Source organism: Osmerus eperlanus, chromosome 6 (genome assembly GCF_963692335.1).
Source record: "Osmerus eperlanus chromosome 6, fOsmEpe2.1, whole genome shotgun sequence".
NCBI lineage: Eukaryota > Metazoa > Chordata > Actinopteri > Osmeriformes > Osmeridae > Osmerus > Osmerus eperlanus.
The window spans coordinates 5594712-5609798 of NC_085023.1; the positions used below are offsets into that span (position 1 = coordinate 5594712).

A 15087-nucleotide genomic window follows, 5' to 3' on the forward strand; every position below is an offset into this window, starting at 1 on the left:
CGAGTGTTCAGCTCCTGAAGATCTCCTAACATCTGCTCCACAAACTCCTCCGTCAGCAGGATCTAAGACAGTCAGACACAGAACAGTCAAGCCTTGGTGAAAGACTGGGAGTGTGTTGCCAAGTTATGCTCCTATTGTGTGTCGTGAGTCTGAATGAGTGGGTGACTGTGTGTTACCAGGGTAGACTCCTGGTGTGTGTAAGTGGTTAGTGTTGTGTTTTTGTGTTGTTGAGTGTGGCATGTGCAGAAAAGATATGTCTCTGTGTATATTGTATGTATGTAGTTAGTGAGCTTATGTATATGTGCACATGTGTGTGGGTGTACCTGTAGCCAGGGCCCGTGAGGTGTTCCTCTGTCGTAAGTGGCCGAGTTTCCCAGATTCGTTAAGAAGCTCTTAACGCTAAGAGCTTCTTAGGAGCGTTCTAAGAGCGTTCTAGAGTGCTCTTAGAACGCTCCTAAGAAGCTCTTAGCGTTAAGAGCTTCTTAACGAATCTGGGAAACGCGGCCAGTGTGTGTGTGTGTGTGTGTGTGTGTGTTTGTGTGTGTGTGGGGGGGGTACCTGTAGCCAGGGCCCATGAGCAGCGTAAGGGTGTTCCTCTGTAGCGAAGGCTCCCTCCACCCCTGTGGAGACGAAGGTGATGGCCGTGTCTCCAGTGATGCTCTTGTAGGTGAAGTGTCTCCCATGCAGCAGCCTGCCCCTGGGAGCAGAGAACCAGTCAGAACAGAGAACCAGTCATAAATGACAACCAGTCGGAACAATCTAAACATAGAACCAGTCCGGTTAAAGAAAAGAGTCAGAAAAGTCGGAACAGAAAACACAGTGAGAACAGGCACATCAAGAGACCCTTGTCATTAAGGATTGGCGTTGCACAATGCATAACAGTTTTAAAGGCAATGTAAAATCAGAAACATTAAGACAGGTCACACAAGGCGAATGTTCAGTATGTACACAGCTTGTAAACATGGCTATGCCTAAAGTTGGCAGAAACGTTGGAAGAAAAGTTGACAGGCACAATTATAGCCTACAGTTTCCCCAAAAGAACTCTGCACGCCTATTTAAAATACAGAACAAATATTGTAAGATATTTAAGATGTAAACACAGCTGTGCAGACATGAATATTGCTTACCGAATTTAGATCATGGAATTATTTAAAATAAAAATTCCAGCTGGGAATGAACTTTTTAAGTCCCAAACCCATTTATTTTTGGTTACAATTATTCTGCACGGTTCAAAATTAGGTGTGCAAACTAGAACGGAACAAATTCTGTGTTGGTGGAATAGGGGCAAGTGATAACAGCAGGCCAGAGACCCATCCGACTTGGGACTCAACACCACCGGGACGCTGTGCACAGCCTGTCAGGCTCTGCTCTTGGAGCAGAGATTATATATATATATATATATATATATATATATAAGTCTTTACAGTCCAAATCAAGCCTTACAGGGCCAAGTCAAAATCTTGGGTTACGATCTTAAAGATGCTGTAAAGCAAATTCCATGATTTGCTTCTCAGTACATTATATACGTGTGAAATGAGTTGCTGAAAGCATGTGCAAAGCGCAAAAATGTCCCACTGAAATGTGGAGTTAGACCGTTGAACAGTTTCTCACCCATTTTTAGCTCAGGTTTTGTTTAGGCGGGGCAAAACCCAACCTATCTACGTCACAGCCACCTATCTACGTCAGATCACAGACGGTTTATATAACCTGCATTCTGTTACTCAGCTGGTCTAATGCAAAGACAAAGTAATTAACACATGAAACACTCAGAGACTGCAGGTAGGTCTGTTCTGATATCTGCAATTGATTTAGCTAGTTGTTGCTGTTGTTGCTAAATTCAATAAATTAGAGGGGGCGGAGCTTCAGCTCCTTCAGACGACACGCCCCCCCCCCCCAGTATCAAGCAGAGAAGACTGCTGGTTTTCTCACGATTTCAAAGCCTAATTCAACATACTTCTCTGTGTTTTTTTTCCCATTCGAATTTGGATGGGTAGTTAACAACTAATTCTTCTGTGGTGTAATGAACTTAAAACTAATTTTCAGTTCTGCTTTACAGCATTTTTAAATCAAGTCTCAAGTCCCTTTTAGAAAGAGCTTAAAGCCTGCTGAAAGCTAGATCTATAAAACCTGTCGTAAATATTTAAATAGACTGCCTTGACTACATCAGGCGCTATTTAAATCAAAAGTTAAAGCTGCAATAGAAAACACTATAAAATCAATTCAAATATGAGAAACTATTCCCCCAATTCTTGTCTGACTTCCGAGTTTTCCTCCAGCCTGAGGTCATTGGAAACTGTTCAGAAAAAGACTGGCACTTAAAAACAAATCCTTGGCAGGTGATTGGATGAACCATATGTCTATCACAGGCTAACTTCAACCCACCTGTAGCTACTAGTAGTTCCTCATGGGATGCTTACTGGTCTGAACCACTGTGGTACGGGCCCAAACAGATAACTTGGAGCTTTTAACTTGGAGCTTTTAACTTGGAGCTTTTAACTTGGATTTTTGTGTGGTCGTGATACAGCTGTGTCGCAAGGCTACAGGACAGTAGCCAGACTAGGGATCTATCCCTCACTCTGCCCCCCGGCTCACTGATGGCCTCTCCCCTCACCCTTTCCCTTTCTGCGTTCCTCCCTTCCTCACCCTTTCCCTTTCTGCGTTCCTCCCTTCCTCACCCTCTCCTTCTCCCTTTCTGCGTTCCTCCCTTCCTCACCCTCTCCTTCTCCCTTTCTGCGTTCCTCCCTTCCTCACCCTCTCCTTCTCCCTTTCTGCGTTCCTCCCTTCCTCACCCTCTCCCTTTCTGCGTTCCTCCCTTCCTCACCCTCTCCTCCCTTTCTGTGTTCCTCCCTTCCTCACCCTCTCCGCGTTCCTCCCTTCCTCACCCTCTCCTTCGCCCTTTCTGCGTTCCTCCCTTCCTCACCCTCTCCGCGTTCCTTCCTCACCCTCAGACAAAGGTCTCTCTGTAAGCTGCCTGTGCCCCCCTCTCTCCCATACACACCCAATATAAATCATGTTCATCCTGAGACAGGCAGAGCCTCCAGTCTTGGTAAGAGAGAGAGGTTAACACAAGCTCACTACCACGTCGTTGACAGGCAACATGAGGACTGATCAAATCAGAGTGGAATAAGTGTGTGTGTGTGCGAGAGAGAGAACGAGTGAGCGAGCACTTGTGTATGTGAGAGTGTGTGTGTGTACCTCAGACAGAGGGGCAGCAGTGTTCCTGACTCCTGGTTGAACTTCAGATGGACACTCTCCAGCTGCCTGGTACGAACCAGCTCATGAGGAACGATGGCTGCTGAGCCCTCACTCTCCAGGCTGGCCTTCCTGCTCCTGGGGGGAGGAGAGAGAGATGAGGGGGGAGAGGGAGGGGTAGGGGAAAGACAGGGAGAGAGAGAGGGTGCAAAGAGTAAGTGAGTGATTGGGAAGCATTGGATATGAGTAGTGTTGCTTTCGTCAACGAAAATTATGACTAAATATCGTCGTCAACGACCTTTATCACGTGACGAAAACTAGACGAGACGCAACGTAAATGCTGGTCATGTGAAGATGACTATAATTAAATGTAGAATGCAATATTGTTGACGAATAAAAACGAGACGAAATGTGGTTTACAAAAGAAAAACGAGACGAAATGTTGTAACGTTATTTCGTCTCGTTTAGTCGCGTTATTATTATTAGCCAACTCATGAGGCTGTGGTTAATGTGTCTCATTTTAACGTTAGCTTTAGACGTCAGCTTTAAACGTTAGCCACTGGAGATGAAAACGACTGAGACATTGTGTGAACTTGCAGAACTTGTGTGACTAGCGTGTGTGTTTGTTTGTGAGAGAGTGTGAAGTGGGTTAACGTGTGACTAGTGTGTGTACTGTGTGTGTGTGTATTTGTTTGTATGAGAGTGTAAAGTGGGTTCTTAGTTCCTACCTGACTGACTCACATAGCAATCACACTGAACTGAATTTGGCATCAACAACATGACCTTGAATACCTTATTCTAGACCAATACATACATTTAACCCTCGTGCTGCCTTCGGGTCACATGACCCAAAGGTTCATAACGAACCATCGTTGTGTTTACCCAATTTTACCCAATTTTACCCAATACAAAAACAAATAAAAATAATTTTCTTTTAACCTTCGCAATGTGGGGGGTCTGAGACAGCCCAACGGTTAAAAGAAAATGCTTCACTTTGTTTTTGTATGCGGTAAAGTTGTCGCAATACGACGGTGGGTCACAATGACTGATGGGTCAGAACGACCCGAAGATAACACAAGGGTTAAACAAGTGGTTTTGGCATAACATGCCTCTCGAGATTACTGCTTAGACTTCTGTTTTGATTAAAAAGAGACTAAAATACAATTTCCATTGACTTAAACTAGACTAAATGTTATCAGTTTTCGTCAACTAAAACTAGACAAAAATAGTAATGGATAAGTCTGACTTAAACTAGACAAAAATAGTAATGGATAAGTCTGACTAAAATAAGACTAAAATGCTCAGACTTTTAGTCGACTGAAACTTGACTAGACTAAAAAGAGTATGAACGTGACTAAAACTAATAACTAAAATGACAGCTTGACACAAAGACTAGACTAAAACTAAAATGGGCCGCCAAAAACAACACTAGTTATGAGACAGGTGTGTGTCTGTGTAGGTTTCAGCCATCCTGTCTCATACTGCTAACCCTGCAAATGGCCCACTGACAGTCAATGGAAAAACCAGATGGGGAGATTTGTGTGTGTGTACACACACACACACACACAGCAGCTGGAACGTGCCAAGGTCAGCGGTCTTGACCTCGTCACTGTTCCTCTGGTGACAGGCTGGCACTGCTCACATGTAGACATGAGAACCAGCAACTCTGGAGAGACTGCACCCACAGGGGGGTCAACTAGGGGTCTGCATGACTTCCTGTGAGACTGTCTCAGGGGAAGAGGGGGGGGGGGGGAGAGTAGGAAGGAAGAAGGGGGAGGTGGGAGAGGAGAAGGAGGGAGGACAGGAGGAGGGAGGAAGAAGGGGGAGGTGGGAGAGGAGAAGGAGGGAGGACAGGAGGAGGGAGGAAGAAGGGGGAGGTGGGAGAGGAGAAGGAGGGAGGACAGGAGGAGGGAGGAAGAAGGGGGAGGTTGGAGAGGAGGAGGGAGGAAGAAGGGGGAGGTGGGAGAGGAGGAGGAGGGAGGACAGGAGGAGGGAGGAAGAAGGGGGAGGTGGGAGAGGAGGAGGAGGGAGGACAGGAGGAGGAGGGAGGAAGATGAGGAAGGAGGGGAGTCTCCGTGATGAGCCCCACAACTTTATCAACAGGCCCCACACAGGAGATTAAAGTACAGGAAAGTGGTTACAGTTAGGGTGTGTGTGTGGTGCGCATGTACTGATTGGGATCTTTGTGTGTGTGTGTGTATATACTTACTGGTGTGTGTGCGTGTGTACATACTAGTGTGTGCGTGTGTGCTTACTGGGGTCTGTCCTGGGTCTGTCTCTGGCTGCTGATGGGGGGCAGAGCAGCCTTGGTGTTAAACTCCAGTCCTTTCCTCAGTGCTTCCCTGATCTGCTCTGTGTCTGGAGCACACACACACACAAACAAATGATATTGGAAGACTCCAAAAGCTTTCTTATCTTTTATTAAAATATTCCTTTTTTTAACAAGGGGTGTGTGTGTACCCTTGTCGGAGAGTCTGCGCGGCTGGGAGCCGACGCAGACGGACCTGCTGTCGTCCTCGTCCTCGGGAGGCCGGCTCAGGTCGTCCCACACACACTTGGCACTGACCCCACTCAGGTTGGAGCCCTCGGTCTCTATGCCCTGGTCCACTCTGTCCTGCTTGGGATCAGCAACACACACACACACACAAACATCAACACTTGCGCATGCAAACACCAATACTGATGCTCTGTCACACACACACACGCACTAGCTCTTACACACCAGACGAGAGCATTGTAACTATGCTGCCCTAATAATATTAGGCCAGCAGGTGGCGCTGTTCAGTCAACTGACTACAATCACTCAAAGAAGAACCTGTTCACACATGTCTACTTGTTCACACATGTCTACTTGTTCACACATGTCTACTTGTTCACACATGTCTACTTGTTCACACATGTCTACTAGTTGTGACTGAGTCTCGTGCCTACGGACTGATGCTCCGGTGAGTTGAACTAGAACAGGGTTTCCAGAGAGCAGGGGAAACCAAAACATCCTGAGGAGAACTCTGCAGCCTTACTTGTAGGTGAGGGTCGATGTCAAATATGGTCTCTCCTCTCCTCATGTCTGTGATCAGCCAGGGGCCACCAGCCCTGTATGCACACACACACACACACACACACTTAATGAAAAGAAAGACCAAAGTGGTGTGTAGCTTAGGTTGTGTCATGCTATATGTAGTGTTAGTATTGTTTAGGAGGACTTTGTTGTTGTGCTGTTGTGTTGCAGAGGTGTGGTGTTGTTGTGCGGAGGTGTGGTGTTGCGGAGGTGTGGTGTTGTGCGGAGGTGTGACGTTGTGCGGAGGTGTGACGTTGTGCGGAGGTGTGACGTTGTGTTGCGTTGCGGAAGTGTGGTGTTGTGTTGCGGAGGTGTTGTGTTGAGGAGGTGTGGTGTTGTGTTGATGAGGTGTGGAACTGTGTTATGTTGTGGTATTGTGTTATGGTGTTGTGTGGTGTTGTAGCGTTGTGTTATGGTGTTGTGGTGTTGTAGAGTTGTGTGGTGTTGTGTTATGGTGTTGTGTTGTTGTCTGGTGCGTGTCTCCACTCACACGTGCACGCCTCTGAGCAGCTCCAGGATCCCCTGTCCGTTCCACTGCTGGGCTGCCTGCAGCTCCTCTGTACACACACCCACAATCTGCTCACAGACACAGCTGCCAGTCAGTGTGTGTGTGTATGTTAATATAGAGACCATTCAGTGAATCTAACCTATGCATTTCTGACCCTCAATCTTGGACTGTACTTTTCAGATTTTCAATTTTTATGTCGCTTTAGGTTAAAGTGTCCGTGGTCTCCCCCTCTGCTAAATGGAAGTGTGTGTGTGTTTGCTGGGCACCATGCATCTGCATTCAAGACCTAACTAATGAGATTTGCCTAACCATGTAGCAATGTGTTACACAGTATAGCAGGGAGTTATCTGGCAAACATTAGTATGGCTAAACAGAAGTTTTAGGCCGAAAATGAAGCCCAGGGCTGGATTTGCACACCTGCAGGAAGCTGACTATGCCAAAGGGGGTATGGACAGGCTGCATCTGGGGGTCCTCTGTCAGCAGCATGTGCTGGATGCGAGACTCGCTGTTGTCTAGTGGGCTGTGCCACGAAACGTGGTCCCCACTGCAAAATGTGTTTTCTGCACAAGACGACAAAACACAGCAGATGATAAGAGATGGTGGGGAGATAGAGAGAGAGACAGAGAGGTGGGGGTGTGACAGAGAATATAGACACAGGGTTTCAATTAGATGTTTTGGGGGCTGCTGACGAGGTCACAGGCACCCTGTCTAGATGTGCTAGGGAAGAGAGGAGAGGGGGCAAGAGGAGGAAAGGAAAAGGCAAGAAGGAGAGGGGGAAGACAGGGCCATGAACCAGCATTCATCTAGCTTCAGAGGCCACCCAGGTGCAAATGGACCCCAGCTGGAAAGTGGAGGGGTGGGGGAGGGGTCCCTCCTCTATCCTTTACTGGCTCTGAACCCCCCCAACCCCCCACCCTTCAATGTATACATTTCACCCAGCTGTGGGATTTAAAGGACTTAGCAGCGGAGTGACACACACGAGGTCTGGGAGAGAAGGAAAGTGCTTTTGCAGTAGTAAAAACAATAGTGTTCTAGCGAGGGAGAGTGAGAGAAGGAAATTAGACTTCCTACGTTTCCCTAGAGACTAGAAATAAACCATGCAGAGGACCTAGTCTAGAACAGAGACTTAGGCCGAATCCCAATTCTCTGTCTTAACCCTACCCCTTCCCCTTAGTTTACCCCTAGCCATTGTCCCTCGAAACCGAGGGGTAAGGGCTACATAGCCCTATGAAATGAGACACCACTTGGTTACAGTTACATATATCGATGTCTCCAAAGCAAGTAGTGTTATGCACTGATATCAAATGAAATTCTCTGCTAATGGAGTTTAGTTAAAACTTTAGACATGCATGGAGTCCATTCAAGGCTAATCAAAGAAATGCGGGACTGTTGTGCCAATCAGCAATGCAACGTTAGCGTGGCAAACTAAAGGCATTGACTGGGTTTTTGGGGTATTTCGCACTGTTCCTTAAGGTCTCTGATAGGGTATGTAACATTGGTTGGGCTGAAAATGGCCCAGGTGCTGTACTATGAGCCCTGTTGCATCCTGTGAAATAGCCGGCAGATGAACGAATCATTGATCCAAAGACTCGGTTGGCAGAGGAACGAAACATTGATCCGAAAACATGGTCGGGAGGTGAACGATTCGTTCATCTGCCGGGTACGAGTCTCTGGATCCTTTTTCACGTGACCTGCATAGGCTCAGTACTGGTAGCTAGATGTGATTCGTTCATTTTGACTGGATCTTCGGATACGGATAATTTTTCACGTGACCTGCATAGGCTCAGAAGAGGAAACAGAAAGGATTTGTTTGGTTTACCTCGTTCACTTTCGTGTGAATAGGTTTAGTAAGACGTGAATGATATTCATTCACAAGTAATAATTACAGGTTTCGTTATTGTAACTTTTTTGTACTTTACTTACAGTTCAGTGCAGCGTACTTGTTTGCCGTGATAATTAAATGCTAGTGTGATAATACATTACAATTTCAAATCATACAAACTGTCTCAGATTTGTTCCTTTTAATGAACGAGATTCAAAGAACCGAGTCCGTAAAAGGATTCGAACTTCCCATCACTACACAGCAGCGCGCAGAACATTTTGGGGCGTGACAAAGGTACAGACCAGAGCCAAAAAAGGTGGAGCCACCGAACTGACGTCAGTTCAGTGGCTTTTTTAAACCTACCGTTTTACAGCTAAATTTTTTAATTGTGAGATTTACATAGGAAAGAGGTGTCAATGGACTTTGAGGTTCACTGTATGTCCATTTTACCCACCGAACTGTCGTTATTCAACTATGACAAGGTAAAATCGGTTTTACAATCAATGACCCCTTTAAACATTTTAATTAAGAACATGGTTGCAAATACATATGAACAGGACTGTGTAGAGCACAAAACAAGACTGTCGTAATTTTTTTAATCAATTATTTAAGCCGAAAATATTACATTTATAGGACTCTGGCTGATCTGGCCGCCATTGCAGGTTGCGCAGTATTCACATACCCCTCGGTTTCAATTTAAGCTCCTGAAAACACTTGGTTTTAAGGGTTGTATACCCCTTCGTCTTTGCCCTACCCCTCGATCAAAAAGAGTATTGGGACACCACTTACTCTCACGTGAACACGCAAAACTAAGGGCTAGGGGTAAGACAGAGTATTGGGATTCAGCCTACGTCTAGAACAGAAGCCTAGTCTAGAACAAAGAGACCTAGTCTAGAACAGGGACCTAGTCCAGAACAGAGAGGCCTACCCTAGAACAGAAGCTTAGTCTAGAAGAGACTAAGGGCCAATCCCAATACTCCCCCTTACCCCTTCTTCCCCCTAGCCCTTGGCCCTCGAAACTGAGGAGTAAGGGCTACATATCCCTAAGAAATGGGACACCACTTGGTTACGGGTACGTCATCTAGCACGTATCAATATCTCCAAAGCAAGTAGTGTTATGCACTGATATCAAACGAAATCTGCTGCTAATGGAGTTTACTTAAAACTGTAGACATGCTAGTGAGAGAAATGCGGGACTGTTGTGCAAATCAGCACAGTAACATTAGCGTAGCAAACTAGCGATTTTTAGAAACGTTTCAATTAGGAAAATGGTTGCAACTATATATGTACAGGACTGTGTATAGCACAAAACAAGACTGTCATAATTTTTAAGTCAATTAATTAAAACGAAAATATTACATTTATCGGACTCTCTGGATGATCTGGCTGCCATTGTTGCCGGTCGCGCAGGACTCACATAGCCCTAGGTTTCAAGTAAGCTCCCGATCTTACTTGGTTTTAAGGGGTGTATACCCCTTCGTCTTAGCCCTACCCCTAGCTCAAGAAGAGTATTGGGACACCACTAGCTCTCACGTGAACTCGCAAAAGTAAGGGCTAGGGGTAAGGGGAAGGGGCAAGGGGGAGTATTGGGATTGGCCCCTAGTCTAGAACAAAAGGTTAGCCTAGAACAGAAAGACCATGTCTATAACGGAAGCCTTTCCTAGAACAAAGAGACCTAGTCTAAAGCAGAGGCCTACTCTAGAACAGAGAGACCTGGTCTAGAACACAGAGACCTAGCTTAGAACAGAGAGGCTAGTCTTCAACAGAAGCTTATCCTAGAACATAGAGAACTAGTTTAGAACAGAACCTCATCCTAGAACAGAAAGACCTAGTCTAGAACAGGCAAGTCTAAACCAGAGCTTCTTTCTGTTAAGGCTGGATTAGGGCTCTCTTTACATTACTCCTCCACGCTCTCTCCAACCTCAGTTGATTGGGAAGAGAAAATCCCTTCCTCCACAGGTACATTGTTAATACAGAGAAGGAATTATAGAATGTCCTAGAACCCTGAGGCAGTTCAGATTAGAATATATTCAATACATTAAGAACTCACCCGATTGGAAGACGTAGCGAGCCAATCCCTGCATGAGTTCAGCGGGCCAGGTGGGCGGGGCGGTCTCCCCCACCTCCCTCTTCAGCCTAAAGGTGAGCTCAAAGCCAAACCCACTGGGACCCTCTGCTCCTGTAAACCTGACACCCACACACACACGCACCCACACGGGCAGAAACGCACGCGCACACACGGACACCAAGTACATAGGCTACAAATTAATCATAACTATTGTGAAGAAAGTAGTAATAAAGCAGTTTTGTAAAACTATGACCACAGCATCATTCTAACATTGAATCTCTGACTACTAACTATATAGGCAGTCATCTATCAAGAGTAGAAAAGCATGTTCTCTGGAGAAAAAGTGAAAGCATGTGAGCAACAGGGCTGACTGATTAAATAATACCAAAGGTAACAGCAGTGTGTAAATAACAGATAGTGAGCAATGCCGTATTTATTATTGGAAATATGTCAATCAAGGACCAAAAAACATTCTATAAAAATAATTTTGTTAACACGAGACAGTCTTTACTGACATGTTGTCTCATGAGGATGCCCCTATTGTAATGTCGGACTGTGTTACCCATCAGTTGAAACATGTCAAGCTTGGAGAACTCCAGCATCTGAATATGGATCTGGATCAGAATCTGAGTTTGGGAGTACTTACTCGTGGACTCTGTTGTCACCGTACAGGTCGCTAAGGCCGAAGCTGACGTAGTGCCAGTGCTCCTGCACCTCCTGCGCCTGACAACCTGTGTTCCTATACATGCTGATGTAGTCCAGAGGGTCCGGACCCCCCAACCTGGCAACACGCAGGGTGAGAGAAAAAACGGTCAAATGGTTGTCACAGCCAGCGCGTTGGCTCAAGGAAATCCCAACGCAATATTCATGAGAACAAAACGACCGGGCTACAGTAAACTATTGACCAATAATTCAGTTTTCCTTCTCTTTGGCGATGAGCAACTCGAGCTGGTGTTCAGAAGAGTGTGTCTGAACTGCCATTCTCTGAAAGGGCCCATGAATCAGATTAACCAAGTACTGTATGGATTCTGCAACATTATATTAGTGGTAAGCAGACTGCTTTGAAGCTAAACACAACTGGCTAGGTAGTTAACTTAGCTGGCTGTTCCCAGCAGCAGAATAGAATAGGGAGGACCATCGAATTATGAAATAAATCTGACTACGTTGCGACTCACCAATATTTAACGATTGCTGTGACTTGTAGCGGGTTGGCCTGTTCGGGGTAGAGGCGCCTGCATTCCCCGTAGATCGCCTGCAGTCCGGGTGGAAACAGGGACGCTATTCCGTGGGCTGGTGTCCCACTGCTAGGCCGCACCTCGTCCATCCCACTGTCTGGAAACGATGGGAAATCTTCGGAAGAAGCAAATTATGTAACTTTTTTCGTAAGTCAATTCAAGGGAAAAACCTTTTAATTGTGTTAGTAGTCTAAAACAACAAACTACACTTTACTGGACTGTAGTTGGCAATGTTATGAAAGCGAGGGGACCTCGAACGTTTCCCGAAGTCTACGATGGTCCGCCTGTTGCTCCCCCAATTAAGTCCGGGGTTGCCAGGTTAGTATTCTAGTCAGGATCCACGGTTTGGGACGTAAAAACAAATAATTAATGTGCATATTATATATATTTCATTACGCATTCGTGTATAGTTAAAATGTTTAGGGAATTAGAGGGAAACGAAAAAAAAGACTCTTTCTTATTTTCGAGTCTTTCGGCAAAGTTAATATTTTAAACCTGGCAACCCTGATAGTGGAATGTGACTTTTGCTTGGTTTAGGGAGACCTCTGCTGTTTGATTATGTTTAGATAAAGATAAATAAAACGGAGCTGTAAGTTTTATTTATCTATGACATGCCATCATCATAACTGCTGATTGAGAGCTTGTTCATTGAATATAAGATAAGATATGGGTAGTCATCACACAAGATTTACTTAAGACGTTTGTTTACCTGCTGCCTGGATACTTGGGCAGTCAAACGTTGAAGTCAGGCAGGTGGCTTGCAAAATAAGGAGCAAAGAACAGTGAATGATTCTTAACCTGCCTGCCGACACATTACTATTAGACGAGTGAGATTGTGTTGGCCTACGGGTGAGAACAAGCTGTGTGTGTACATTGATTTTGAATAAAAATACAGAGTAAGTGTACTTTTAAACAATTTTTTCAGCATGAATAATTGCATTTTTATGTGTTTCAGCTTAGAGGCACGTGTATGGACAGAATCAACACAGCCTCTCTTCCGAGGCACAGGGACATCTTCCCTTTCTCTCCACACCTGCTCTTTAGAACATGCACTTCTTCCACCCATACAGCTTCCCAGCACCATACTCCTACAGCACCATGATTCCATCCTCCCTACCTCCACATGCGCTGTCGTCTTACAACGGCAGCCGCCGTCTGCCACCCATCCACCCACAGTATCCGCTGCTCTTCAATCCACCTCCGCAGCCCTTCTGCCTGGGTGGCAGAGACCGCAGGAGGGGTCCCCAAGACCCTGGTCAACAGTACCACCACTACTACAGCCCCTGGCCCTGGCACATGTGGTCTAACAACCTTTTGAATTACCAGCATTTGTATTCACACCCTCAGGCACCTCCGGCCCCAGTGGCCCCCACCCCTCCTAAGCCCTCCAGGTTCCAGACTCAGACCTGGCCAGAGGGCTTCACCCTGAGAGGAGATCTCCGCTGGGGCAGGCTGGAGAGGGTGTACGGCCCTCGGAGGGAGCTTCCAGAGTTTGTAAGGGAGGATCTGCGGAGAGTTTATGGGACCTACCCTCGGACGGACCTGAGCATCACCTACCAGGGTGGGGAGTACGTGGTGAGAGGGGACCCCCATGTCGGGGAGCAGGAGTACCGGGTGGAGAGGAGGGTGGTCCAGCTGGCAGAAAGCCCAGAGGGGGACAGCGTGAGCGAAGTGGTGGAGGAGAGGAAGAAAAAAAGGGGATGGAAGGGAAGGAGATCATAAAGGAGAAGGAGAAATTCCAGCCTGGATGATGAGGTGGGCCAGCACCATGCTCCGACATGAGTTTGAAAATGTTTTTGTTAAGGGTTTCAGTCTAAGAAACAAGACGGCAGTGCCCTCCTTTGATTGATAGCTTCAAATATTTGTTATAAAGATGATTGAAGTGAACATGTTTTTTTGTGCTGTATGTGATGTTTGTGGTCATGCTTTTGTATTGTGGCAAATTTACCATAAAAAAACACGTTCCATATTTATGCTTCAATAGCAAACAAATGCAATGCATGAATCAATCTTTACACGCCAGATTATATAGTTTGAATGTTTTTTATTTAATAATTTCAGTATCAGTGTAAAACTAAACCCCTCATACCTCAAGGTAGGCTGTTGTAACAGCGAATGTGGTCTGGAAGTCATAGTCATCAATAACCTTTTTGAAGTTTAAAGTCACATGGTTGTGTGTCTTCTAGTGTTGTGTTATCTTGCTCTTTTGTGGTTTGATGATGTCATCTGAATTATGTGTAAAAACAATGAATCATCAAATCCCCCCTCCCCCCATACCATAAGCTATCATCCATTTTATGGACAAAACATTGTCGTATACAACCCCCTCATGTTTGTGAATCATCCTACTGTTGTCTCCATGACAGCAGGTTTCATGGAATGATAGATTGAGCCATGATCCAGCTGATAAGACATGCTGTCTGGGTGTGTGGGCTTGGTATGTCAGAGGTGTAATCTGCAACCTCATATTTACTGTAAACCATCTGTGCACAACCACGCACTGTTTTCCTGGAAGTCACCCCACATTCCATCATTTCTCAATAGTCTAATTCAACATTTGCAAGTAAATAAATGAGACATGAATGCTACAATATCTTGATCAGTGTTGTTTATTTATAATGTACATTGAATGTATTTAGACTTTTAAATCAGAACCCTTAAAATATGTACTTTAAAATGTCTAATGACATGTTAGCCACCAAAAAAGCTACAGCACTGTTACAGTTTACAGCATCAATGTGTTTGGTTCAAGAGAGCCATTTCCTGTTGTGTATTTGGTGTTCCAGCTGTCAGGCAGCACCAAACCAAAAGAACTGAGCCCATAGATGCCACATGAAGAAGTCCCCATCTATGGAATTCAGTTCTCAGGGCAGAGTACCTCTTGTTCAGAACATCTTGTGGCACATCTCTTACCAAATCATCCTTGTGGAGGAAACTACCATATTTCAGAATAGTCTCTCTCTCTCTCTCTCTCTCTCTCTCTCTCTCTCTCTCTCTCTCTCTCTCTCTCTCTCTCTCTCTCTCTCACACACACAAATACATATCCAGTGTACATAATGTACTTACTTATATTTTTATAATCTTTCCTGGCAGAACTAAACCCTGTACTGCTATGTCACAGCAGAAGCAATTCCCCACAGCAGAACTTATATTTACATTTACTGTCAGTTTGTTTCACACTATGATGACCTTCCCTAAAGCCTT

The 15087-nt window shown here is 45.4% G+C and overlaps 2 protein-coding genes across 4 annotated transcripts in view; one reads left to right on the plus strand and one right to left on the minus strand.

The window, feature by feature from the left end:
* sufu (suppressor of fused homolog (Drosophila)) overlaps positions 1–12222 on the minus strand; it is a 13994-nt gene extending 1772 nt beyond the window's left edge. The window contains exons 1-12 of one of the 2 annotated variants that reach the window (XM_062463162.1): positions 12098–12222; positions 11824–11998; positions 11295–11429; positions 10631–10767; positions 7176–7318; positions 6741–6826; positions 6213–6285; positions 5653–5809; positions 5448–5550; positions 3196–3330; positions 559–697; positions 1–62 (exon numbers count right to left, since the gene is read on the minus strand). The exon at positions 1–62 is cut by the window's left edge and continues 5 nt beyond it. In XM_062463162.1, the coding sequence (XP_062319146.1) occupies positions 1–62; positions 559–697; positions 3196–3330; positions 5448–5550; positions 5653–5809; positions 6213–6285; positions 6741–6826; positions 7176–7318; positions 10631–10767; positions 11295–11429; positions 11824–11972 (1319 nt within the window). In that variant the 5' untranslated portion in view covers positions 11973–11998; positions 12098–12222. Of the gene's footprint in view, positions 63–558; positions 698–3195; positions 3331–5447; positions 5551–5652; positions 5810–6212; positions 6286–6740; positions 6827–7175; positions 7319–10630; positions 10768–11294; positions 11430–11823 lie in introns of both variants that reach the window. The other variant, XM_062463163.1, reaches the window with a different exon arrangement.
* LOC134022005 (uncharacterized) lies at positions 11520–14468 on the plus strand. 2 transcript variants are annotated; one of them, XM_062463165.1, is made up of 2 exons: positions 11520–11695; positions 12839–14468. In XM_062463165.1, the coding sequence occupies exon 2, from the start codon at positions 12931–12933 to the stop codon at positions 13603–13605; it is 675 nt and encodes a 224-aa protein (XP_062319149.1). In that variant the 5' UTR covers positions 11520–11695; positions 12839–12930; the 3' UTR covers positions 13606–14468. The 2 variants fall into 2 exon arrangements, with proteins under 2 accessions (XP_062319149.1, XP_062319151.1); XM_062463167.1 differs by lacking the exon at positions 11520–11695 and adding an exon at positions 12417–12732.
* Positions 14469–15087: the final 619 nt, after the last annotated feature.